This window comes from Mesoplodon mirus (genome assembly GCF_964341445.2).
Source record: "Mesoplodon mirus genome assembly, chromosome: 3".
In the NCBI taxonomy this organism is placed as follows: domain Eukaryota; kingdom Metazoa; phylum Chordata; class Mammalia; order Artiodactyla; family Ziphiidae; genus Mesoplodon; species Mesoplodon mirus.
In genome coordinates this window covers 2,015,122-2,036,446 of record NC_138978.1, presented here as the reverse complement: position 1 = coordinate 2,036,446, position 21,325 = coordinate 2,015,122, and the positions used below count along the sequence as shown (strand labels likewise).

At 67.3% G+C, this 21,325-nt stretch overlaps 1 protein-coding gene across 5 annotated transcripts in view; it reads left to right on the top strand.

The window, feature by feature from the left end:
* Nucleotides 1–21,325, top strand: part of MEGF6 (multiple EGF like domains 6) — a 37,477-nt gene extending 16,152 nt beyond the window's left edge. Inside the window, exons 3-33 of one of the 5 annotated variants that reach the window (XM_082613817.1) lie at nt 128–253; nt 1,173–1,295; nt 2,602–2,724; nt 3,074–3,211; nt 4,329–4,451; nt 4,981–5,148; nt 5,511–5,642; nt 6,396–6,524; nt 8,183–8,311; nt 8,937–9,071; nt 9,148–9,282; nt 11,370–11,495; nt 12,083–12,214; nt 12,348–12,476; nt 12,599–12,730; nt 13,257–13,376; nt 13,476–13,604; nt 13,792–13,920; nt 14,295–14,423; nt 14,726–14,854; nt 15,253–15,381; nt 15,550–15,681; nt 15,795–15,923; nt 16,465–16,593; nt 17,594–17,722; nt 17,998–18,126; nt 18,360–18,488; nt 18,575–18,703; nt 19,317–19,445; nt 20,807–20,854; nt 21,180–21,325. In XM_082613817.1, coding sequence (XP_082469943.1) covers nt 128–253; nt 1,173–1,295; nt 2,602–2,724; nt 3,074–3,211; nt 4,329–4,451; nt 4,981–5,148; nt 5,511–5,642; nt 6,396–6,524; nt 8,183–8,311; nt 8,937–9,071; nt 9,148–9,282; nt 11,370–11,495; nt 12,083–12,214; nt 12,348–12,476; nt 12,599–12,730; nt 13,257–13,376; nt 13,476–13,604; nt 13,792–13,920; nt 14,295–14,423; nt 14,726–14,854; nt 15,253–15,381; nt 15,550–15,681; nt 15,795–15,923; nt 16,465–16,593; nt 17,594–17,722; nt 17,998–18,126; nt 18,360–18,488; nt 18,575–18,703; nt 19,317–19,445; nt 20,807–20,854; nt 21,180–21,238 — 3,887 coding nt within the window. In that variant the 3' untranslated portion in view covers nt 21,239–21,325. Of the gene's footprint in view, nt 1–127; nt 254–1,172; nt 1,296–2,601; nt 2,725–3,073; nt 3,212–4,328; nt 4,452–4,980; nt 5,149–5,510; nt 5,643–6,395; nt 6,525–8,182; nt 8,312–8,936; nt 9,072–9,147; nt 9,283–11,369; nt 11,496–12,082; nt 12,215–12,347; nt 12,477–12,598; nt 12,731–13,256; nt 13,386–13,475; nt 13,605–13,791; nt 13,921–14,294; nt 14,424–14,725; nt 14,855–15,252; nt 15,382–15,549; nt 15,682–15,794; nt 15,924–16,464; nt 16,594–17,593; nt 17,723–17,997; nt 18,127–18,359; nt 18,489–18,574; nt 18,704–19,316; nt 19,446–20,806; nt 20,855–21,179 lie in introns of all 5 variants that reach the window. The other 4 variants (XM_082613816.1, XM_082613819.1, XM_082613818.1 and 1 more) reach the window with 4 other exon arrangements.

The window sequence follows — 21,325 nt, the reverse complement described above, 5'->3', positions numbered from 1 at the left end:
TTCTGGGATGTGGACAGAAAGGAGGAGGGGCTTGGAGGGGCCCGGAGTCTTCCTGCAGGAGGTGCTCTGTGCCTGCCCGGGGCCAGGCCGTCGTCCTGGGCTGACCTGGCTCCTCTCGGGTCCCCAGCCATCAACTCCTGCGCCGTGGGCAATGGCGGCTGCCAACACAACTGCATTCAGCTCACGGTGACCCAGCACCGCTGCCAGTGCCGGCCCGAGTTCCAGCTCCAGGAGGATGGCAAGCGCTGCACCCGTGAGTGGCCACCAGCCGGCGGGAGGGGGAGGACCAGGGCTGGGACTCCCACTGGGACCCCCGTTCTTCACGCACCCACAGACCTGCCTGGGAACCCCACAGCCTGAGCCCCTCCCTGCTTGGCTGCTGGTGCTGGAGGGGGACCTCAGGGGCAGCAGGGGCCCCTTGGCTGCCAAGAGGCTGTGGGGCATCGTCCAGCCCCTGCGGGCACCAGGGAGGAAGCCTGTCAGGCTGTCCTCTGGGGTCACACATCTTCGGGGGGCAGGAAGCTCAGGATAGGGGTACAGGGATGAAAAGGAAGGGCATCCTGCATGTCCCCCAGTTCTGAGGCCCACCTTGGGCTTGGCATGGGCACGTGGGACTCCAGCCCTGGCCCTTGGGCGGAGGGGGCTGCTCAGGCCCCGTCTGACACCTTGCCCTGGGGTCTCAGGACTGCCTGTCATGGAAGGGGGTGCTCTTCTGATGGAGAAGGTAGAGCAGGTCCGGGAGACCCCTGAGAACTGGAGATGGGGGCTGGGGCAGGGCAGGTGCTGAGGGAGTAGCTCCTGACCCTACCCGGCCTCTTGGCTCCCGGGTCAGGAGTGTGGGTCTGAGGGGCTGGAGCCAGCAATGAGGGCAGAGTGGCACAGGGTCACGGGGCTGGGGGTTCCCACAGAAGAAGAGGCACTGGGGGAGCTGGCCGTGAGCCCGCTGCCTGACCAGGGCTGGCCTGGCCGGTGCCCTGCTATCTTCTCTGCAGTTGTTTGGGGATGCCTGGGGCTAATCTTACCCCTAGTCCACTGCCCAGCCCGTCAGGCCAGAGCAGGAGGGGTGAGAGCTCCGGGTGGGGGCCTCACGAGAGGCCCCGGAGAAGGTCCCCGAACTGCCAGAGCCCCCCATCTCCTGCCTTTGCCTCCATGCCTCCTGGCTGCGACCGTAGGGAGGAACCCATGTACGGACCGGAACGGCGGCTGCATGCACACGTGCCGGGCGCTCCGGGGCCTTGCCCACTGCGAGTGCCACGCAGGATACTGGCTGGCAGCGGACCGCAAGGCCTGCGAAGGTAAGACGCCCTCCCTGCCCTCGGGCTGGTCCAGGTCAGCTGTGCGGGGCTCGCCTCCTTGCATCCCCCTGCACCGGTCTATGGGCGTGGGGCGGCCCCTGTTGTCACCCTTGGCTGACCTGCCATGATGCAGGTTTATCTCCGGGGCTGGGGGGCAGGGTAGGGTGGAGGGTGGAGAGGAGGGGCAGGAACCCAAGGAGCTGCTCCCAGAGAGAGTCTCATGTCGGCAGGAAGGCAGATCTCAGGTTGCCTTGTTATTTTTGTATGTTTCTCGTGTTACCTAAGTAGTACCTGCTCGTTAGGGAAACAGGAAAGGGTGAGGGAGGAGAGAGGAGGAAGCGTCACCGCGACCCGGGTGGCATCCCCGTGTCGGCTTCCAGGTGTCTCTACAGCTTGTTTGTTAGTGGGCACATTTAGCATCACCCCAGAGCCCGGTCGGGCGCAGCGTTTCTAGAACGCGCTCCGGCCTCCTGGCTGCATGGGTCTCCGCTGTGCGCCCAGTCACGGGACTCAGGTGTCCCTGCTCCTCCCTTTACAGGCGGCTCTGGACGAGCAGCCTTGGGGAGGGGTCTGTGCGCATCCCCCGTAACTCTGAAGCGATACGGTGTGTCCAGGGCAGGCAGCGGTCATTTTCCCAGGCATCCTGCCGGATGGCCATCAGAGAGACGGGGCCCGCAGGGGTGGAAGCTTGTGGTTCCATGTCACCACCAGGAAAGCATTTTAGGCATCGTTGCCAATGTGACGGGCACGTCCCGGCACTCTGGATGCAGGTGGCTTCAGAGGGTGAAGTGGGAGACGGGGCTGAGGGTCAGCTTCGTCCCATGGACTCTTAGGGGTGGGACCAAAGCAGTTGTCGGGGACACTGGGGTGTCCCTGAGGCCAGTGCCACGTGGCTGCGGGGAAGAAGCTGGTAGCCTCTCCCTCGATGTCAGCGTGCGCTTTCTCCGGATGGCCCCCCGGAGGCTGGTGGTAAAAGGCCCCTCCTGTGCCTGGCCCTGGATGGGGGGAGGCTTGGCGAGAGCGGGACATGCACACCTCAGAGACCGCGGGCTCAGAGAGGTAGAGCCCCTCGCCTGATGCTGCTGGTGGGGCCTGAGCCCAGACTTCCAGCCATGCCTTCCTCACCCTGGGAGGGAGCTCGGCTGTACACCTGGAGTGTGATGGTGAAAACACAGGTGCTCAGAGGGAAGGCGGGAGAGGGCCCTGGGGCCCTGGGCCCTGACCCCTCTGCAGAGACCACCTCTGGGGGCGAGTCTCTCAGGCCAGTGGCCCAGAGCCCCCCACCCCCTCCATGTCTCCCACCCAGATGTGGATGAATGTGCCACAGGCCTGGCCCAGTGTGCCCACGGCTGCCTCAACACGCATGGGTCCTTTAAGTGTGTATGCAACGCAGGCTACGAGCTGGGTGCCGATGGCCGGCAGTGCTACCGTGAGTGGACAGTGGGCAATAGCAGCACGGGGCGCGGAGGTGCCTGTGGGGCCACATGGCTCCCCAGTCCCAGCCCGCCACGGCTGCCAGCTCGCTTTGGCCGAGGGGCAGAGATTCCTTGTCAATCAAGGGCAGTGCTGGGCTTGGGGGCTGCGTGTGGGCCCCGGGAGGGTGGGAGGAGGACGGGAGACCCCAGGAGGACAGAGGGTTCCAGAGCCCGCCTGGCCCAGGAGCTCTGTGCTGCCTATTTCCCAGCAGAGTGGCAGCGGCTGGGGCCGGGAGGACCATGCCGGCTCGGGGTCTCACCCCAGCCCCTGTCCCACGTCCCTTGTGGTGGGTCTCGCCACAGGGATCGAGATGGAGATAGTGAACAGCTGCGAGGCGGACAATGGCGGCTGCTCCCACGGCTGCAGCCACAGCAGCACCGGGCCCGTCTGCACCTGCCCCCGCGGCTACGAGCTGGACGAGGACCAGAGGACGTGCATTGGTGCGAGCCACCTCCCTCCCGAGCGCCCCACCCCCGAGTCAGGGACTTGCTGCCGCCCTGGGTCTGCACCTGGGTTTGCTGCCGTGACGAGGACGCGCCCTCCCATCGCCCCCAGTCCTGCCCCGGGTGGAGGCGGGAGTGGCAGGAGGGGCCTAGTGAGAGGCAGCATTGCGGCCCACCCTGCCAAGCGCCCGCCACACCCCCACCTCGGCTCAGCCACTCGGTCGGATGCCCACGTGCCGGGAGTAGCACCCGAACACTGTGGTGTGCGTGTGGTGTGTGCAGGTGTGCGTGTGGTTGTGTGCAGGTGTGCGTGTGGTGTGTGCAGGTGTGCGTGTGGTGTGTGCAGCCGTGCGCGTGGTGTGTGCAGGTGTGCGCGTGGTGTGTGCAGGTGTGCGTGTGGTGTGTGCAGGTGTGCGCGTGATGTGTGCAGCCGTGCGCGTGGTGTGTGCAGGTGTGCGCGTGGTTGTGTGCAGGTGTACGTGTGGTGTGTGCAGGTGTGCGCGTGGTGTGTGCAGCCGTGCGCGTGGTGTGTGCAGCCGTGCGTGTGGTGTGTGCAGCCGTGCGCGTGGTTGTGTGCAGGTGTGCGCGTGCTGTGTGCAGGTGTGCGCGTGGTTGTGTGCAGGTGTACGCGTGGTGTGTGCAGCCGTGCGTGTGGTGTGTACAGGTGTGCGCGTGGTGTGTGCAGGTGTGCGCGTGGTGTGTGCAGGTGTGCGTGTGGTGTGTGCAGCCGTGCGTGTGGTGTGTGCAGGTGTGCGTGTGGTGTGTGCAGGTGTGCGCGTGGTGTGTGCAGGTGTGCGCGGTAGGCAGCTGTGTTGGCTGGGGAGTGGGTGCTGCTTGGGCACCTGCCATCGGCAGGGCTGTGGGACCTGCCCACTCCCTCCCCCACCTGAGGTCGCTGTCTTCTTCTCGGGCTGGGCCTGCACCCCTGGCTGCTCCCAGCCTGGCCTCCCTCGGGCAGTGCACCCCGTCCCTCTGACCCTGGGGACAGGAGGATGGCTGTGGCGTGGGTATCACCCAGCAGGCCCCTGTGCAGTGGGCAGGGCTGGGGCAGAAGGGGCCCCCGAGACTGTGACCCCCGGAGGACAGGCGCCAGCCGCCCTGGATTTGCCCACAGACGTGGACGAGTGCACCTCCGGCCGTGGCGGCTGTGAGCACCGCTGCACAAACCTGGCCGGTTCCTTCCAGTGCTCCTGCGAGGACGGCTACCTGCTGGACGAGGACCGCCGGGGCTGCAGCCGTGAGTCTCTGCTGGGCACCACGGGGACCCCACCTTCCCGGCTGGACAGACCTCACTTCTGTCCTTCCTCTTGCTGTGGGACAGGCCGGGGGCAGCAGGGTTGGGGGGAGGGGCCGGACAGACAGGCGCCCCCAGGCAGGGTGTTACTCAGGGGCCCTGGAGTCGGCTCCTGCCCTGCCCAGGTGAGAGGAGGGACATGGTTCCCAGGACTGAGGGCAGCATCCAGAGGGCCAGAGAGCTGTTCCTGTCCCCACACCCACTCCGTGCTCAGGGTCCCTAGGGCCAGCATGGGAGCCGGGACAGGCGGGGTAGACGTGGCATGGGTCAGGGCCTCAGAGCCCGGAGCCTCCTCTGTCCTGAGAAGTAGGGTCAGGAGTGCAGCAGGGGTGTCCTGGGTGGCTGGGGTGAGGAGGGGCCCCGGGGTGGGGCTCAGGCCCGGAGCTGCTTCTGGGCACCAAGGGGCAGAGAGTCCAACCCCGGGGAGGCCAGGGGGGCGGCAGGGGCTCAGGGCCCTCTGTGCTCCGCCCAGCCCTGGAGATGCCCGAGGTGGGCCTGGACGGCCACTTGCCCCTCGTACGGCCCCTCCCGCACGTGGCGATGCTCCAGGACAAGCTGCCCCACCTCTTCCAAGATGACTACATCGGGGCCGAGGAGGAGGAGGAGGCGCGGGCCGAACATACACTGCAGGAGAAGTTTGGTGAGAGGTCGCCCGTCCCCAGGGCTTCTCTACCAGCGCCCCCTCGGCCCGGCTGCTGCCCACCCTGCGGTCTTGGGTGTGAGGAAGGGCTCCCGTGAGGGCCTCGTTGGACCAAGGTGCAGAGAGGCCAAGCTACTTGGTCAGTTTGCCTGGCGCGCCCGGGGCAGAGCCTGGGATGGGGCCACTAGCTCTCTGCTTAGAGCCCTTCCCGGCCCCCCATCTGGGTCCCACGTCTCCGCTCGCCCACGTGGTGCCTTCACAGCCTGAGGACATCCCTTGTGTCCCCTTCTCTGGCCTGATGCTGGGCGGGGTCCAGGGCCAGGGGTCAGGCTCTGAGGCCCCTCTCCCACTGTGTCCCCCAGTCTGCCTGTACGACTCCTTTGGCCCAGATTGCAGCTTGACCTGCGCTGACTGCAGGAATGGGGGGACCTGCCTCCCCAGCCTGCGTGGCTGTGACTGCCCCGATGGCTGGACCGGGCTCATCTGCAATGAGGGTGAGGCTGCTGTGAGGGCAGGGTGTGGGCGGGGCCCCTGAGCCCCAGGACCTGCACAGCACACACAGTTTACGCCTCTCCGCCGGCCCTGGGCAGGGGCTCCACAGGTCCATCCATTCACTCATTCACTCGTTTATTCAGGGTCTCTTGGCTTCCTGCTCCTTGCGAGGCCCTGTTCTAGGCGCTGGGAGACCCCAGGGGCTAGCAGGGCCTGCTGTCTGCCCCTCACAGATGTCATGGTGGACGGGGGTCCGGCGACAAGCCAACAACTAAGACATAAAGGGGTCTGATGAAGAGCAGTGAGCGGGTGGGCCAGTCATGCCCGAGTCCCAGAGGGGAGAGGTCACCTCCCCAGGCCACGCACCAAGTTGGTAGCCAAAGCACATTTGAAAGCTGCTTTCGCAGGCTCTGTCCAGAGCCTGTCCACTCCCTGCCTAGTGACCCCAGTAGTCTCAAGGGCCGTAGTGACCGTCTCTGAGGGGGTCTGCCAGTGACCCACTCTGAAAGTGCTGGTTGAGAAGGTGGGCGTGTCGGAGTTCAGAGGGAGAGGATGTGACAATTGATTAGAGATGTCTGCCATGCCTGTGGACAGGGACAGGGAGCATGAGTGCCATCGGGTGCTGCTCTGGGAAGTTGCTTTTGAACTGGGTGGCTCGACCCCCAGGAGGGTGTCTCAGTGTCTCTGGAGGGGCTTCTGGGCCCCGAGTCCTCCTGCGGGCCAGTGACCCTTGTGCTTCTCTGTGTCCCCTGCAGCTTGTCCCCCAGACACCTTCGGGAAGAACTGCAGCTTCTCCTGCAGCTGTCAGAACGGCGGGACCTGCGACCCTGTGACGGGGGCCTGCCGCTGCCCTCCGGGTGTCAGTGGAGCCCGCTGTGAGGACGGTGGGTGCAGCCCCTCCTGTGCCTCCAGGGTTGTCCTCTGGGTGGAGGAGAGGGGTGGGCACTACCTCTCAGCTCCTAGTCCCCTTCCTTCTGGGGGAAGGATGAGACCCTTTAGTGGAAGAGGCATTGAGTTTTCTACATCTGATGATTCTCCTGGGGCCTGGCTACAGCAGGTGGTGAGGACTTGGAAGAATAGCACTTTTGTAACAGGATCCCCAGGGAGGGAGGGAGCTCCCTGTTCCTGGAAGCATTCAAGGAGAGCTATATGATGACTGGGTGGGATTTGCAGAAGGGAGCACGCCTGGGCTGTAGCCGCATGGGACGACATTACCATCCTTTTTAACTTGGAAGTTGCAACATTTCTGGAGGAACTAGAGTCCACATAAGTTTCCCAGGTGCTTGATGCTTTATCTTAAAGTCTTCAGAACTTTAAGTTTCTGCTTCTTTTGCTGGCGAATGTAGCTAACATATCAAGGACTTTCTGCCTTAGCAGCAGATGGCAGCAATCAGTGGACCTGTCCCCAGTGCCTGGGTGGTCCGTGGGAGCGCTGGGGGGGCAGGTTTCTAAGTCCCAGGGCGGCCAGGCAGGGCTTTCACCCCCTCCCTCTGGTCACCTTCTCGGCTTGGTTAGCATCCCTGCCTATCTTCCCCTGCGATCTGCCATCCCTGTTCTGCCGAGGCTGAAAGCCCACTGCCTGTTGGGTGCTGTATGTGTGATGGGCCCTGAACGGACCCGGGGGACTGCCGGCAGATAAAGCGCCTGCATTTTAGTGCTTCTGCTCATGACGTGGTGTGGCTTCCTGGAGACCGGGTCTCAGTCAGAGTCCTGTGGGTAAAGTGTGCCCCTGCAGGTGAGCTTGAGGACGTTCGTCCCAGTTCTCAGGGCCCCGTACTAGTCTCCTAGACTCCAGGTGCCCCAGGCTCGTGGCTGCTTCCCCACAGTCTGTTCCTCTGTCTCCCTGTGGCCTCCTCTTCTTGTCTCCGGCCTCCCTCTCCTTTCTCTTCTAAGGACACTTGTTGGGTCAGGCCTGCTCCGACAGTGCAGGATGGCCCCGCCTGGTGATCCTGGTGGATAGGATGTGGACGTACCTTGGGGTCACCATCCAGCTCCCTGAGGCCCTTCAGTAGGCAGGACGGGGGCAGGGCAGAGCTGGAGGGGAGCGTTTTGGGAAGGAATGCCTGAGCCCTGTCCAGGTTGTCCTCGGGCTCCTGCTCCTGGCCCTGGGCCCCCTGAGCTTGGGCCCGTGTCCTTCCCTCTGTGAGGTCCAGAGGTCAGGCTAGGTGACCACCGAGGGACAGACGTCAGGACGCTACAGGTGCCGGTCAGACGAGGGTGGGCTTTCTTTGAGCGACTCCCACGTGTGTGCTGGGGACGTGCTTGGTGTCCCCCTCTGGCCGCCATCCAGGCCACAGACCTAGGAGCACGGGCCAGCCAGGGCAGATGGCCGCATCCATGGGGTGCACTTCGTTGCTGCTCTGCCCTCGTGATGCCCTTGCTGCACCCCTCCCAGGACCCTCACTGTCTGGGGTGCAGGGTCCTCAGGCTGCTGGTGGCCCAGGCCTCTCCTGACTCCTGTGCTGGTCCTGGGGCCCCTTGGAGCATCTCCTCGGGCGGGGGCCGTGTCCGGGTGGGCAGTCAAGAGGCTCCCTTCCCCCAGGCTGCCCCAGAGGCTTCTACGGCAAGCACTGTGGTAAGAAGTGCCACTGTGCCAACCGGGGCCGGTGCCACCGCCTCTACGGGGCCTGCCTCTGCGACCCGGGGCTCTATGGCCGCTTTTGCCACCTGGGTGAGTCCCACTGCCCGCTGGCCGTCCGTGTCCGGGGGGCGGGGCCACAGCATGGGCCGGGTGCTTGCTGTCCGCGGTCCAGCTTGTGTTGGACTGTCACCGTTTACAGATGAGGATGCGGGAGCTCAGCAAGTGCCCCGGCTTGGGTGTGGGGTCTGTGGGCTCAAAGCCACATCCTCTGGACTGCACTGGCCGCCAGGGCGTCTGTCCGGGTGGGCGGTGCCAGCCCCAACCAGGCTGGTGGGTGGGCTGAGCGTGGACAGGGGCAGGCCTCCCTCGGAAGCTCCAGGACATTCCTGGCAGCAAGTCCTGAGCCCCCGGTGGGGTCACCCCTCTCTGTGTCCATAGACACCTGGGATGGGAGAGGCAGCTAAAAGCAATCAGACTGCATCCTAGCAGCTCTTTGTAGAAGGATTGTATAGAGGGAGGCAGTGAGGATCCCGAGCGTTTCCTGGCTGGGAAGTGCCTCTCTGAGACCCTGTTTCTCATCTGTGGAATGGGCACAAACCAGCGGCTCTGCGTGGGGTCCCAGACACAGCTCGGTGGATGGGGCCGGAGAACCTGGGCTGGGGAGGGTGGGCGCTCGCAGGGGGCAAGCCCCCTCACGGTTGGTTCTGGGGTGCAGCCTGCCCACCGTGGGCCTTCGGGCCGGGCTGCTCGGAGGAGTGCCAATGTGAGCAGCGGAACACGCGCACGTGTGACAGGAGGGACGGCAGCTGTGCCTGCAAGGCGGGCTTCAGGGGCGAGCGGTGCCAGGACGGTGAGTGCAGGGCTGTGGAGGGAGGGCCTCAGGGCCGGCGGAACCCTGCAGACCCCTCTCCCCTCTCCCCCTGCAGAGTGCCAGCCGGACTTCTTTGGGCCAGGCTGCCGGCAGGCGTGCACCTGCCCCCCGGGCGTGGCCTGTGACCCCATCAGTGGCCAGTGTGGGAAGCAGTGTCCTGCTGGCTACCAGGGGGAGGACTGCGGCCAAGGTGAGCGGCCAGCCCTGGTGTGCGGGTGGGGTGCAGGTCGTCTGGTCCGTGCTGGGCGCCAGGCACCGTAAGTGCTGGTCCTGGCAGCACCTTGACCTGCCATGTCCCCAGCCTGGTCACGCGGTGGTGACTCAGCCACAGGTCTGCCTGTCTCTGTGCACCCGAGAGGGCAGGAACTCGTGCGTGCGTGTGTGTGTGTGTGTGTGTGTGCACGTGCACGCACGAGCAGGGCGGCCTGGAGAAGGGCCAGTGCCTCTCCAAGATCGTCCCCTCCCTCTGTCACTTGCTCACTCACTCTGTCACAGGATACTCTAAGTGAGCTTTGTGCTGGAAGCTGGGCCAGGGGGCTCCTTCCTGGTGGGTCTGAGCGAGAGCGGCACCGAGGCAGCTGCTCCCGAGGGTGGTGGCTCGGGGTGAAGTCTGGGCCGGAGGTGCCGGCGTGGGGCGCGGGGAGTGACCAAAGGCCCTCCACGTGGACGCCCGGGCCGGGGGGCAGCATGAGTGGGCACCAAGCACGGGTGAGGCTGGAGGCTGGGGGCCCCTCGTTTACATGGGGGAGCCCTCGCTCTGAGCAGTGGGGCTGCCGTGGCCGCCGACGGGGCGCAGGCAGGTTGGGACCTCCCTTGGCACACCGTCCTCACCCGTCAGCCGGGGGGCAGGTGGGAGCCGAGGGGGCCTGTGGTGTGACTGGTGTGACCCTGACCGGGGCAGCGGCTCGAGTTCCCCTCAGCCAGAGTTGCCCGCCCAGCTGCCCCTAAGCGGCCTGGGGGCCACTGCCCAGCCCCAGCCGAGGGGTCAGTCTCCCCCTGAGCCCCAGCACACCTGCACCTGCCCTCTTTGGCGGCCTGTGTGCTGAGACTCCGAAGGGCCTTCACCCCCAGCGCTTCCCTGCTGGTTTTCTTTGTCTTTCTTTTCCTTTTTTCTCTAAAAGCCTCCAGGGCCCCAAGGATGAGCCACAGGAAATGACACACATATTTTTTACAGCAATAATGGGCTCCCCACTGCTGTTAGGTCTGGAAAGTATTAACCCCCAAACACGTGTCTGCCCCAGTCAGTGGAGCGGGGGCTCCCCTAGGTGGCGGGACAGCTCCATCCGGCCCCGCTGGGCCTCCCTGCCCGCCCCGGTCCGCACTGCGTGGGTGCCTGCGTGCGTGCGCTGCACCTGGCCACCTGGTGCGTGCCCTGCGCTGCACCTGCGGTCCAGTGGGCGGGCCTGTGCCCGCACAGCATGGGCCCTCACGGCAGCGGTTCAACAGGGTGTGTCCTTTGTCCAGAGCTCATCTCAGGGCCCAGGGAGACCCCAGGCCTGGCACCCGCCCACCCCCTGACACCTCACGCCCCTCAGGCAGGGAGCGACCTCAGTCTCAGCCCCGCTGGGTGTTTGGGTGCTGGGCGGGCTCTGATTCTTTGGCGTGGAGGGTGCCTCAGCCCACCCTCTCCGGGTGCCGTGCTGGCCTTCCTGAGCTGGGAGCTTTCCCTCCAGCAGCACTGGGGCGGCCACACGGTGCTGAGGCTGGCAGGGCCCTCCCTCCACCGCGTTGCCTCCCCAGCCAGGGCAGGTGTGAGGTCTGGTGCAGTGCCCTGCAAGGCCACCAGAGCAGCCACTGCAGCCCTCACAGGTGGGGCGAGGCTCCGTGGCCCCTGCATTCTTTCCCGAAGCCCTGCTGTGGGCCCAGAGCCGCCTGGCCGCTCTCATTCCTGAACATGGGGGGGACCAGCAGGGGGTCCCCAGGGTGCACCAAAGTGGGAGGAAGGCAGAGCCAGCCCTGCGCCCCGCTCTCTAGGGCCCTGGCTGCCCGCCTCCCGAGCCCTGCTGGCCTGTGGTCTCCAGGCTGCCGTTCCCCGCCGCCCCCCAAAGCGGGTCAGCCAAAACAGGCCCCTCGTCGTCCTGCCGTGTGCCCCCCGTCTCCTGCCCACTCCCGTGACAGCCCTCGTCACCCAGGGGACCGCGGCTGTGTCCAGCAACGCTGGTGGGGCAGAGGGCAGGTGCCGGGGGCAGGTGCCGGGGGCGGGGTGGGGCGGGGCCTCAAGGGGAGGAGGGCAGCTCCTCGTGGTGGTGGCTGAGGCCCCCCCCGCACCCCCCGCAGAGTGCCCGGCTGGGACATTCGGCAAGAACTGCTCGGGCTCCTGCTCCTGTGAGGGTGCCCCCTGCGACCGGGTCACGGGGCGGTGCCTGTGCCCTCCTGGGAGGACCGGGGCTGACTGTGGGGCAGGTGAGTGGCAGCCTTGTGCCGGGGTCTCCTAACTGCCCTGGGCTGCATGACTCCTGGCGGTGTTTGGGGAGCCCAGCCTGGATCCCATTTGGGGACCCCAGCTCTGGGCTGTGTTTGGGGACCCCAGCCCTGGGCTGTGTTTGGGGAACCCTGACCTCAGCCCTGGAGCCCTGCAGACCCCAGGCCAGTCCACAGCAACTGTGAGAGCTCACACCAACCAGCCTTGGGTCTGGACGTGGGCATCTGTGGCTGCCCTGTGGCCATGCCCACAGAGGGTGCTCGCACTAGGAACTGTCAGCCATGGAGACAGGTTGACCAGCGGCTCCCAGCCCTCCCTGGGCCTGTGGCTTGTCCTCTAGGCACCTGTTCACTCTGGGTGCCCCCCTTTTGCCTGTTGAGCCGTTCTAGGGCAGGGGCTCCGTTTCTGGAGGTGGACGCCCTGTAGCCTGCAGCCCATGAGGAGGCTGGGGGTTCCCGTGCCTGTTCCTCTCCTTCCTCTGGGACAGCTCAGGTGGGAACAGAAGTTCCTGCTCCCTGAGGGGCCCAGCAAGGCCCCAGGGGAGACTGACTGGCTGTGGTGGGGCTAGATTGTCCTGAGGGTCACTGGGGGCTCGGCTGCCAGGAGATCTGCCCAGCGTGCGAGCACGGTGCCTCCTGTGAGCCTGAGACCGGAGCCTGCCTGTGCCGCCCCGGCTTCATGGGCAGCCGCTGCCAGGACAGTGAGTGCCCGCCGCCCCGACCTCGGCCCCACCTGCGACCCCCGTGTCCCACCCCTGTGTCCCGTACCTGTGTCCCCCTGCCCCCGGCCCCGTGTCCCCTGGCCCCAGTACGCTCACCCCGCCCTCCCTGCAGCTTGCCCAGCAGGCTGGTTTGGGCCCAGCTGCCAGATGCGATGCTCCTGTGTCAACGATGGGCTCTGCCACCCGGTGACTGGCCGCTGCAGCTGCGCCCCAGGGTGGACCGGCCTCAGCTGCCAGAGAGGTAGGCAGCCTGGTGTGCAAGCACCCCTGCCCTGGGGAAGCCTCCGCCCAGGCCCCGGGGAGGGCCCTGGACCCCAACGTGGCTGTGGTCACCTGCACAGGGTGACCCGGCCCCTGTCGCAGCCTGTGACAGCGGCCACTGGGGACCCGACTGCAGCCACACGTGCAACTGCAGCGCAAGCCACGGGAGCTGCGACGCCGTCAGCGGCCTGTGTCTGTGTGAGGCCGGCTCCGTGGGCCCGTGGTGCGAGCAGCGTGAGTCCCGGCCCGGCCCGCACACGCGCACGCGCGCACCCGCATGCGCACGCGCATGCATACGTGCACGTGCACGTGCCCAAGTGTCGGGGACCGAGTCCTGCCCTCCTGTCCCCGGACAAACAGGGCGTCTCCTCGCCTGAGCCCACCCCCCTCCCTCCCCAGCCTGGGCCAGGCTCCACCCTCCCACCTGCCTGGGCCCAACAGGAGGCCCACCTGGCGCAGCAGGGAGAGGTGGGGCCGGTTGTGCCCCACAGGACCCCTGGCACCGGGAGAAGGGGAGGAAAGTGTCTGCTAAGGAACGAGGGCCTTGCCCTGGCCGGGTGGGTGGGTCCGGGTGGGCCTGGGGCTCCCTCCTCCCCAGGGCTCCGGGCTCGGTTCCTAGCTGGGGGACGGGTGCAGAGGCCTTGGGTATGGAGGGGCTCCTCCCGCCCCACAGTCCCGGGCCCTGGCCCGGTGGCAGTGGAGACCTGGGGAGGATTGGGTCAGGCTCACCGTCCCCACAGCTGATGGTCTGGTGTCTCAGGGTGTCCCCAGGGCTACTTCGGGCCGGGCTGTGGGCGGCAGTGCCAGTGTGAGCACGGGGCAGCCTGTGACCATGTCAGCGGGGCCTGCACCTGCCCGGCCGGCTGGAGGGGAACCTTCTGTGAGCGCGGTGAGCCAGGGTGCAGGCCGGGGTGGCCGGGCGTGTGGGTAGGGGACCCATGACCCCTGGCCATCTCCCATCACCGCCCCCTGCCTGCAGCCTGCCCGGCCGGCTTCTTCGGAGTGGACTGCCACCGCGCCTGTGACTGCAGCCCCGGGGTGCCCTGCGACGCCGTGAACGGCGCCTGCCTCTGCCCTGCTGGCCGCCGGGGTCCCCGCTGTGCCCAGAGTGCGTGAGGCCCCCATCAGCCCTGGGTGCTGCCCGTTAGGGCTAGGGTCAGTCCTTATCTGTGGCCACCCTGACTGGTGCCCAGACCAGAGGGAGGGGCAGATGGACCACAGCAGCCCGGGACCATCTGCTGCAGCCCCTCCTGGGGTCCGTCCCCCCGGCTCCTGACCGCCCCTCTCTCCTGCAGCCTGCCCAGCCCACACGTACGGCCACAACTGCAGCCAGGCCTGCTCCTGCTTTAATGGGGCCTCCTGTGATCCTGTCCATGGGCAGTGTCGCTGCGGCCCTGGCTGGACGGGGCCCACCTGCCTACAGAGTGAGCCCTGCCCAGGAGTCTGGGTCCAGGCAACACGCATGCTCCTCTCTGGGCCGTGCAAGGTCACATGGTGTGGGGCGCGAGGTGGACATACAGCTCACTGGGAATGGAGGGCAGGGAGGGCGGGGGCCCATGCCCCCGCCATGGGGCACCTGGGGCGGGGAGGAAGGCTTAGGACCACACCCTTCAGCCCTGAGCCTCCGGAGGCTGGGCAGGTGGGCCCGGGGAGCCCTGGAGCAGGTCGTCCTAGAGGCAGCCCTAGGTCCCTGCCCTTTGGGGCGGGCCTGCAGATCCAGTGGGCTGGCCCTCCAAGGGTTCAGGCCCCGAGCCTGGCTGGCGGGGATGCTGCAAGTCACTTCTCTCTCCGTCCCCAGCCTGTCCCACGGGCCTCTACGGTGAGGACTGTCAGCATGCCTGCCTCTGCCAGAACCGGGGCACCTGTGACCCTGTCTCAGGCCACTGCACCTGCCCCGAGGGCTGGGCTGGGCTGGCCTGTGAGAAGGGTGAGCGCTGGGCGGGCGGAGGAGGGAGGGACCCTGGGGGTCTGGAACCCAGGGCCAGCGCCCCGGTGTGCTTTGGTGCAGGCCCCTCCCCCTGTGGCTGCCTGGAGTTGGGGGTCAGGGTCCTGGGGTGTCGCCTGCAGTGTGACCAGCCCACTGGACACCCCTCTTTCCCAAGGACACGGGATCCGAGGCTCTGGGTGCGGGAAGCAGTGGCGGGGCGGGGGTGTCCTGGGTCCCAGGGGCATCGCCCTGCTCCAGGGCTGGACCCTCACTGGTCCCCTCACCTGTCCCCGCCTCTGCAGAGTGCCTCCCGGGGTTCTTCGGAGCTGGCTGCCAGCATGTCTGCGGGTGCCTCCACGGCGGCCTCTGTGACCGGCACACAGGCCACTGCCTCTGCCCGGCCGGCTGGACTGGGGACAAGTGCCAGAGCCGTGAGTGGGACGGGTTAGGGCCCCCTCCAGTGTGGCCTCGGCTCACGCCAGGGTGTGGAGGCCTCCCCGGGGTGGGCAACTGACGGGTAGAGGGCAGGGCTGTGGGCTGAGCTCCCGGGGCCTCCCCACTTCTGTCCAGGGAGCCGCCCCAAGCAGCCCCCCGCCCGCCTGCCCGCCTCTTTCCTCGCAGCCTGTCCCAAGGGCGCGTTCGGGGTTCCCTGTAAGAACTGTGCCTGCCGCCGGGGGGCCGCCTGCCACCACGTCACCGGGGCGTGCCTCTGCCTGCCGGGATTGAGGGGCTGGCGGTGTGAGAATGGCGAGCCCCCAGCTCCGCTGGTGCTCCGGGTGGGGTTGGGCCCTTCACACGGTGACCCCTCCGGGCCCATGCCTCCCTGCAGCCTGCCCGCCCGGCTGGTTTGGAGAGGCCTGTGCCCAGTGCTGCCAGTGCCCACCCGGCGTTGCCTGCCACCACGTCACCGGGGAGTGTCACTGTCCCCCAGGCCTCACTGGGCCCGGCTGTGAGCAGGGTAGGTGACCAACCTGGGCGGGCCCCGGGGCAGTGGGTGGCTCAGGCCACACGTGCCCCTGTGCTGGGCCCCAAATCCCTACCCCCAGGAAGGGGTCCGGGAGGCAACTCCCGGGAGGATGCCCGCTCCAGGCAGGGCCGGCACTGACCCCCTGCCTCCTCACCCCAGCCTGCCCGCCCGGTGCCTTTGGGGAGAGCTGTGGGCAGAAGCGCCAGTGCCCCGGCGAGAACCAGGCCTGCCACCCTGCCTCGGGGGCCTGTGCGTGTGCCGCTGGCTGCCACGGTGCCGGCTGCCAGCAACGTAAGTGCTGCCATGCTGCCCGCTGGGCCCTCGGGAAGGATGATGTGGGAGGTGGGAGGTCGGGGGCTTTGTGGGCCCCCCTGGCCCCTGGCAGCTGGCCCCTCCCCCTGCAGGGTGCCCGCCCGGGCGGTTCGGGCCCGGCTGTGAGCAGCTGTGTGGGTGTCTCAACGGGGGCTCCTGCGACGCGGCCACAGGGGCCTGCCACTGCCCGTCTGGTTTCCTCGGGACCGACTGTGGCCTCGGTGAGCGGCCAGGGTGCGGGCGGGGGCAGCTCCTCCCTGCGCCTTGGTGGGTAGGCTTAGCCAGCCCCTGACCACCCCCCTTCTTGGGCCCGCCCCCCGGGGCCTGGCTGCAGGCTGGGCTAAGCTGGGGGTTCCGTGAGACCAAAGCATCCCTGCCGGCCAGCTCTGCCTGGTCGTGTGCTGTGCCCCCCGCTCAGGCCGTGTCCACCAGGGGCCGCGCAGAGGCCAGCTGGGTGTCCTGCCGAGAGAAGGGCCTTTCCCTGAGCCAGGTGGGGCCTTTCCAATCATCTGGAATCCTGGCTGGGCTGGCGGGGTGGGCGGGGGCCGCTGTGACTCACTGTCGCTCGCCTCCGCAGCCCGGCCGGCCCCCAGCAGAGCCAGCGGGCAGGGGGCGTGGCAGCAGGCAGCCCTGCCGCATCTGGGCAGACACGGGACTCTCCCCACCCCGCCCTCCCTGGCCCATCCCGCCCTGTCCCCGGTTGACACGGCAGAGAGGGGGAATCCAGCCTGGAGTGGCCACCCTCCCATTTCCTCCTGGCAGCCTGTCCACACGGCCGCTTTGGCCCCCACTGTGCCCACGTGTGCAGGTGTGGGCAGGGGGCGGCCTGTGACCCCGTGACCGGCACCTGCTCCTGCCCCCCCGGGAGGACCGGCGTCCGCTGTGAGCATGGTGAGAGGCTGCGCCCCCTGCTGCCTTGGGTATTTCATGGGTGTCACTCCGTCAGCCTCGGGGGCGGGTGATGCGGTGAAGCCCTGGGGGCACTGGGGGAGAACTGCGTCCCCACCGTGAATCCCCCAAGTGTCCTGAGGATGAGAAGTGAGGGTCTAGCTTGTGTTGACAGCAGTGCCCACTCGGGTCATCCAGTAGCATCCCATGCCTTGCCTTGACCTGTGACTCCAAGGCTCAGGCCATCAAGTGACCTGTCCAGTTTCCTGTGGCCAATGGGGGATGAACCCATTCTGACCCAGAGCCCCCCACCCCAGCAGGAGGGGGTCAGGCGGCTGTTTCGTCTGAGGACAGAGCCAGCCTTCTGGCTGATGTCCTCGGGATGGGTTCCCTCTGGCCTTTCTACCGGGCCCAGTGGCCAGGGAGCCCACAGAGAGGGAGGCCTGGAGCACAGCCCATGGTGGGGAGACGGGGCGGTCCCTGGGGACAGTGGTGGGGCTCATGCTTATGATGGCATGCATGGTCCTCAAGGCCCTGCTTGGCCTGGCCCCGCACCCTGGTAGGTCTGAACCCCCTGCCGCCCTCTGGTCCTCATCAAGGGGCGGGTCACACTCCCCTAGGCCCGCAGGGAAGGACATAGCCATGGGTCAATCAGCATGTGAACAGGGGCCACCTGGGGTGCAGGGTTGCCCAGCCTCCTCTGTGCTACCACCTCCAGGAAGACTTCCCTAACCCCCTCCCGCCAGCTGGGCAGGCACTCACAGCCCCTGGAGGGCCCTGGTCCCTTTCGTCCTGTGTTATCCTCAGCGCCAATCAGGCCCGGCATCTGTGGAGGATAGATGAACGGGCAGGATGTGGTTGTTGTTGTTTCCTGGCACGTGTGTGCGCAGGGGCAGGGACTGGTTCTCAGAGGCCCGGGGAGTGTTTGTTGAATGACTGTCAGATCTGGGGTGGGGTGCGTCCCTGGGCCAGAGCTCTGAGCAGCGCCCGACTCTGTCCCTAGGTTGCCCCCAGAACCGGTTTGGTGTGAACTGTGAGCACGTGTGCTCCTGCAGAAATGGGGGCCTGTGTCACGCCGCCAACGGCAACTGCTCCTGCGGCCTGGGCTGGACGGGGCTGCACTGCGAGCTGGGTGAGTGTCTGTCTGGGACGGGGCCACATCGCCGTGTGAGCTGGAGGGGTGGTGCCTGCAGGGGAGCGAGGCTGTACCCGGTGTGGTGGTGGTGGGGTGGGGGGCCCTAGGCTCCCGAGGAGGGCCGTAGCTCGAGGGCGTTTGCGGGGGCCGCAGGCTACCGTCGGGCCGGGCGAGGCTGCTGGGCTCACACGGATCAGGCTAGTGCCCAGGGGCCAGCCCCGTGCCCCCTGCTCTCCCGTGGCAGGAGGCTGACCCGCCGGCCTTCTCCCCAGCCTGCCCCGCTGGGCGCTACGGTGCCGCCTGCCTCCTGGAGTGCTCCTGCCATAACCACGGTGCCTGTGAGCCCTCGTCGGGCGCCTGCCACTGCAGCCCCGGCTTCTACGGCCAGGCCTGCGAGCACCGTGAGTCGTGGGGTCGGCCCCTGTCCTGGCATCCGCTCCTCCGCTTTCCGTGTCACTCCCCGCGGGGGCCCGATGAGATGAGGCCTGACCCCAGCTTCGGTGGGGCTCCCGGGGCAGAGGTCCCAGCTCAGGGCCGGGCCTGGGTGGGAGGACGGGAGAGCTGGGCCCCTGACCCGGTCCTTTGCTAACTCTGGGCAAACTGAGTCAGGAGCTCCAACCCGGGTCTCCCTCAGCCTGTCCCCCTGGCTTCCACGGGGCTGGCTGCCGGGGGACGTGCGAGTGTCAGCACGGCGCCCCCTGCGACCCCGTCAGTGGCAGGTGTCTCTGCCCTGCCGGCTTCCGCGGACAGTTCTGCGAGAAGGGTGAGTGTTCCGTGAGCCCACGTTCTCCATCCGGCCCCTCACCCTGGGTACGGGACAGGTGATGCTAAGCCCACTGCCCCCACCAGGGTGTGAGCCAGGCTCATTTGGAGAAGGCTGCAACCAGCAGTGTGACTGCGAGGATGGGGTGCCCTGTGACCCTGTCACCGGCCACTGCCTATGCCCCCCGGGGCTCACGGGGGCCACCTGTGACCTGGGTGAGTCTGGGGTCCCGCTTGGTGGGGGGCATGGGTGCGGGTCTCTGTCAGTGGTATTGACCGTGTTGACGGAGCCCCATCTGTGCCACGTTGTGGCCTGGGCACCGTGCCCAACCCGTCCCTCTGCAGGGGCCCCAGCGTGGAGCTCCTGCTCGGGGTTGTCAAGGCCCGTCCTGCCCTCTGGCCCCCACCTGAGTCCCCGGTTAGCCTCTCCCTTGGGCGTGGGCTGCAGTCCTAGAGAGAGGGCCCAGTTAGGTGGGAAGGAAACGTGCCAGCCTCCCAGACGTGCCAGGGGAGGAGGCGCCGGCCCTGGGACCTCCACACACGTCCTCGTGGCTCTTGGCCGCGTCGCCCTGGAGGGAGCATCCCTGACCGCCAGCTCACCTTCGCCAGCCGGGGGCTGGGCGGGAAGGCGGGCAGTGATTCTGGGCTGGTGCCTGGTGCCTGGTGCCTGGTGCTTTCCCACGTGAGAGCTCCTGCAGGACAGGGAAGCTGAGGCCTGAGGTCCTTGCTCCCGCACATTCCCCACAGGGTGGCCCGAAGCCTGGGGTCCCGGCCCCAGGCAGACAGGAGTGGCACTCAGGCCCGTCTCTCCCGCGTCTTGTGCCCTCAGGCTGCAGAAGGGGCTTCTTCGGGCCAGGCTGTGCCTTGCGCTGCTCCTGCGGGGGTGGGGCTGACTGCGACGCTGTCAGTGGGCAGTGCCACTGCGTGGACGGCTACATGGGGCCCATGTGCCAGCAGGGTGAGTCAGGCTCGGGGGAGAGAGGGAGGACTCTGTGCTGGCTGGGCCAAAGGTCACCAACCCAGCGCGGCGCCTGTGGTATCTGCAGGCCTCTGACGGGCCAAGTGTGAACCTTCCGGCCCTTGGACCATGGGGCCGGACTCGGCCGTGGGCCAGCCTGCAGTGCCCTGCTGACTCCAGGCCCAGACAGCGGCTGGGGTGGGCTCAAACTGCAGAGGGTGGAGACCCCACGGGCAGGGCTGGGTGATCCAGCGTGGGTGGGCACAGACACAGCCCACCGCCCCACCCGTTCCTCGCCCTGCATGTGTGTGAACCAGGGCACGACGACGGTGCACCTGTGCACGTGTGTGCAGTAGCACAGGTGTGTGCTCCGGTCTGTGCACACTAGCACCTGCGTGTGTCCCAGTGTGTGCGTGCCAGTGCCTGTGTGCGCTCCCATGCGCACGTGTGCTTCACGGCATGCCTGTGCTCCAGTGCATACATGTGCCTGTGTGCACCCACGGGCAGGGTCGGGGAAGGTGCCGTGATGGCACCGTGGCCTCTCAGCCCCTCAAGCCTCTGGGGGAATGTACTGTCTGCAGGCAGATCTCGGGGTTCCCTGCCCCTCCAGCCAGCTGTGCCCCTCTGGTGTCCTGGTCACCTCCCCCAGGCCCAGCCTGCTCCTGGGAAGAAGCAGCACCAAAAGGTCGTGTCTGCCAAGCGAGGCCAGAGGCTGGCTTGGGGCCTGTGCCGGGCAGGCCCTGAGGTGGGGTGAAGGGGGAGCCAGGCTGTGAGCGGGGATTCCAGTCTGGGCTCCTTGGCTTGGGGACCCCAGACATGGTCTTCATATTGTGTGTGCATCTTTTCGAGCCTCGTCAAGGCAGCCCTGGCCCCAAACTGCTAAGCACCTTTGGGGGGGGGTCCCACCTCCTGCAGAGGCGTGGGGGTGGGGCAGGTGGAGGCAGAACCTGGGGGGCTGGTGTTGGGATGAACGCTGTCCACGGCGGCACCTGGTGGTCATGTGTGGTACTGCGCCGCAGGCGTCCTGGGCGGCCTTGACCTTCAGCAGGGTCAGGAGCTGGGGGTTCACCTGCCTGAGGCCCCGTCTGCTGGAGCAGAGCCCTGCTGGGAAGGAGGACAGGCAGGGCCTCGCTGCCCCCTGTCCTGGAGCGGACCCTGCTTGGTCCCTCCCCATCCTGGCCCCTCTTCCAGCAGGCAGGGCTGGGGACTTTCCTTTGGGGAGCGGGAGAGCCCCATCACTTGCATAGGAGTGAGGCGGGGAGAGGCCATGCAGGGTGGGACTGGGGGTCCCTGCAGGCCTCGCTGCCCCGTTTCTGTTGCCCACCAAAGGGTGGAGCAGTAGCGTGTCTGTCTGCCTTCAGGTGGGCCCTCCCAGTTCCCCGAGACCCCAGCCCCAGCCCTGGGCCCAGGTAAGGGGGCCGGGGGCATCCCCACGTTGCCAGGAGGGTGGCATTTGGTGGCATCGCGTGTTCGTTACCAGCAGACTAAGGCCAGAGGAGGGATGAGGATCGGGCACTTACATGTGATCTGGGCCCCACTGGGTGGCGGGCATTCCAGAATCTGGACCTCGGAGAGGAGGCGTCGGGGGCGGCTGCGGAGGAGCGGCTGGGCTGTCTCCCCGCTCTGTCGGGCTGGCGCTGGAAGGACGGGAGGGGAGTCCGGAGCCCAGAGCTCTGAACACTTGGAGAGTTTGCGCCTGCCCCGGGGCTGACCTGCTCTTCTCCTGCCCTTCAGTGGCTTCGCCGTCAGCCTCTCACGGCCCCGGGCTCAGCAGCAGCGCCGAGAAGCACTAGCTCGGGGGCAGTGCCCGCCGAGGCCTGTCTCCCAGGGGCCGCTGAGAGGACCCAGGGGCCTTGGTGACCACTGAGGAGGGACGTCGG